At 36.6% G+C, this 2,574-nt stretch overlaps 1 protein-coding gene across 6 annotated transcripts in view; it reads left to right on the forward strand.

Moving 5' to 3' along the window:
• The first annotated feature begins 252 nt into the window (after positions 1-252).
• RasGAP1 (Ras GTPase activating protein 1) overlaps positions 253-2,574 on the forward strand; it is a 17,690-nt gene continuing 15,368 nt past the window's right edge. For 3 of the 6 annotated variants that reach the window (XM_018020027.2, XM_018020028.2, XM_018020029.2), the window contains exons 1-2: positions 253-371; positions 1,407-1,527. In XM_018020027.2, coding sequence (XP_017875516.1) covers positions 317-371; positions 1,407-1,527 — 176 coding nt within the window. In that variant the 5' untranslated portion in view covers positions 253-316. Of the gene's footprint in view, positions 372-396; positions 744-877; positions 1,327-1,406; positions 1,528-2,574 lie in introns of those variants that run through there. The other 3 variants (XM_018020030.2, XM_026811311.1, XM_026811310.1) reach the window with 3 other exon arrangements.

Genomic DNA, 2,574 nt, shown 5'->3' on the forward strand with positions numbered 1-2,574 from the left:
CTAGCATGTATTAATTCGCAATTTATATATTTAATATTTGCAATTCTAGTGACCAGAAAATTCTGATAAAGATAGATGATGTACTAGTATGCGAGTAGTACATTTAATCATTTTTTCAGAATTTTTCATAGCAAATTCAAATGAACGAAAAACCAATATTTCCGATTGGGAACCACTGCGACGCTCGACACATTAACCGTGGGGCACCGTTGCCGGTCGACACGGCCCTGTTTGAAATCCATTCACAGAATGAACGTACCGCGTTGCATTCTGTTCATGTAGGTACTTACTCACTTAGTAGTGTCATGGAGGTAACATGGCCGAAGAGACGCGCCTAGTTCGCGTTGAGGAGAGACTAAAGATAAAAATCGGTACGGGGAATCGTAGAAAACGTGGTTCCAGTGTGTACGAGTAAATCGGCCAGTTAACCGTGACCGCGATTCGACATTACGAAAAAAATGTCGGTAGAAATTTCGAGTTACGTCCGCGGACACGCGTTGCGCTGACTATAGTTCCTCGGATGTCATCGAATTCGGCTTCGACGGCACTTGTTACTTAAATAGAAACCGCTAATTCGCTAATCTAATCGACGCAATTTCGCTCCTTCCTGTCCCGATTAAGAAATAACGTCGCACGGTCGCAACGGAGGTGGCAGTTCTGTGAAATTTTACCGATCAACACATACGTATAATTTCCCGACTCCCACGCACCTCGTCCCCGTGCGAATATAAGCTTCTCGTCAGGTTAACGCAAAAAATAATTAATCTTACACGTGAAACGTGCTGGAAATTTGTTCTACAGATTTCGGGGCACCGCCGACTCGACACGATCACTGACACTCTCGCCTTTTGAGTAATAACCGTGCCGTGCATTGTTTTCCTTGTGACACAGTTTTGTTACATGCATACAGATTCTATGAATGCAGAAAGCGATGCATTATTTCATTATCTATCTTCACACAACGTTTTCACCCGAGTCTGATCGTAGGAAAACCTCTTTCCACGTTATTCACAACTCGTATTATAGAACGTGTATTTAGTTATTTACTTCTGTTATAACTAGAACGTGTTAATTCAGATCAACAAGATATTGTTTCAAGTTTCTATATTTTGAACACATAGTACAGTTTAAGAAATAGGTTCTATTAGTTTTTGTATGAAAACACGTAAATAATGAGTATTAAATTGATGTAGGTGAGGTGAAACGTTTGCAACTCTAATTATAAACCGTAAATTTAGTTATTTGCCACTTTTTGTACAACTGGAACGCGTTGTTTAATTCAGACAAACAAGATATTGTTTCAAGTTTGTATATTTTAAACACATAGTACGTTATGTGTTTAAGAAATAGATTCTGCTAGTTTTTATATGAGAACGTGTTAATAACGAATGTTATATTGATTGTAGGTGAGGTTAAAAATTTGCAAAACCGAAGCCATGGGTCTCCTGGTGGAAGAGACGTGTATTGCGTATTGTCTCTCGATCAAGAAGAAATATTTAGAACCACAACGATGGAAAGAACTCTCAAGTAAGCGTTACTAATGTCTAGACTGTGGATTTTATCTAGGTTTAGCATGTAAGGCCAGCTTCTCATTCTCTATAAACAGTATTAAGTTTGTAACAGAAAACTATTACTGCAGGATATTTTGATTTTAATTATAGCAGTGATGATATGAAATGAACCATTCTATGAATTAGTATGTCAATTATTGAATTCATTATTAAATGAAACAATGTATCAGTGATGTATAAATCGTGATATGAAACATTATGTTGGAGCTTGATGCTCAGTGGAATAAATGCAACAGAGTAAGCTGTTGTTAACGTGAGTTTTAATATAAGAGAACAGAGAACGTGTTGAACGTCTTGAGTACAGGAGATCAATAACGTAGAAGAAGCGGTATAACAAACAAGAAAGAGTTACTAGACGATAGCTATTAACCCTTTCACTACGAAAGGCGTAAATATACGTCCTTTGAAGCCTATCGATATATACAAGAGATGTAAATATACGCCATCGCAGCGTCCGACGTGCGTATAACGCGCCGTCCATATTGATGGATTATTCCGAAATCGCGCCGCAGTGAAAGGGTTAAACAAAAGGGTGCCGTCTATATAGTAGCTGTAGGATTCTACAGTGGGACACGTTAAAACGAACTGTTCCAACACTATATCATTTGTTGTATCAATCATTATACCATTGCTGTAGATTCGAAAGCAACTACTTGATTAAAATTGCTGATACAATGAAGGATATAATGTTTCATATTATTGCTGATGCTATAATTAATATAACGTTTCATATCATGGTTGATGCAATAATTGAGACTATAAATGAAATAGTGCCAAGTAAAGAACTCTTAAGTAAAGTTTTTTACGATCTAGACTGCAGATTTTATAAATCAGTAGCAAATTTTAGTATGTAAGAAGTCTCAAGCTTGTCATTCTCTATAAAAAGTATTCGCTTGTTTTTATCAGAGAACTATTACTGCAGGATATTTTAATTTTAATTCTGATGGTATAGAATGAAACATTATATCATTTCTTGTATCAATCAGGAGATGAAACATTGTAT

This window comes from Ceratina calcarata, unplaced genomic scaffold (genome assembly GCF_001652005.2).
Source record: "Ceratina calcarata isolate Rehan_Ccalc_2016 unplaced genomic scaffold, ASM165200v1 scaffold211.2, whole genome shotgun sequence".
In the NCBI taxonomy this organism is placed as follows: Eukaryota; Metazoa; Arthropoda; class Insecta; order Hymenoptera; family Apidae; genus Ceratina; species Ceratina calcarata.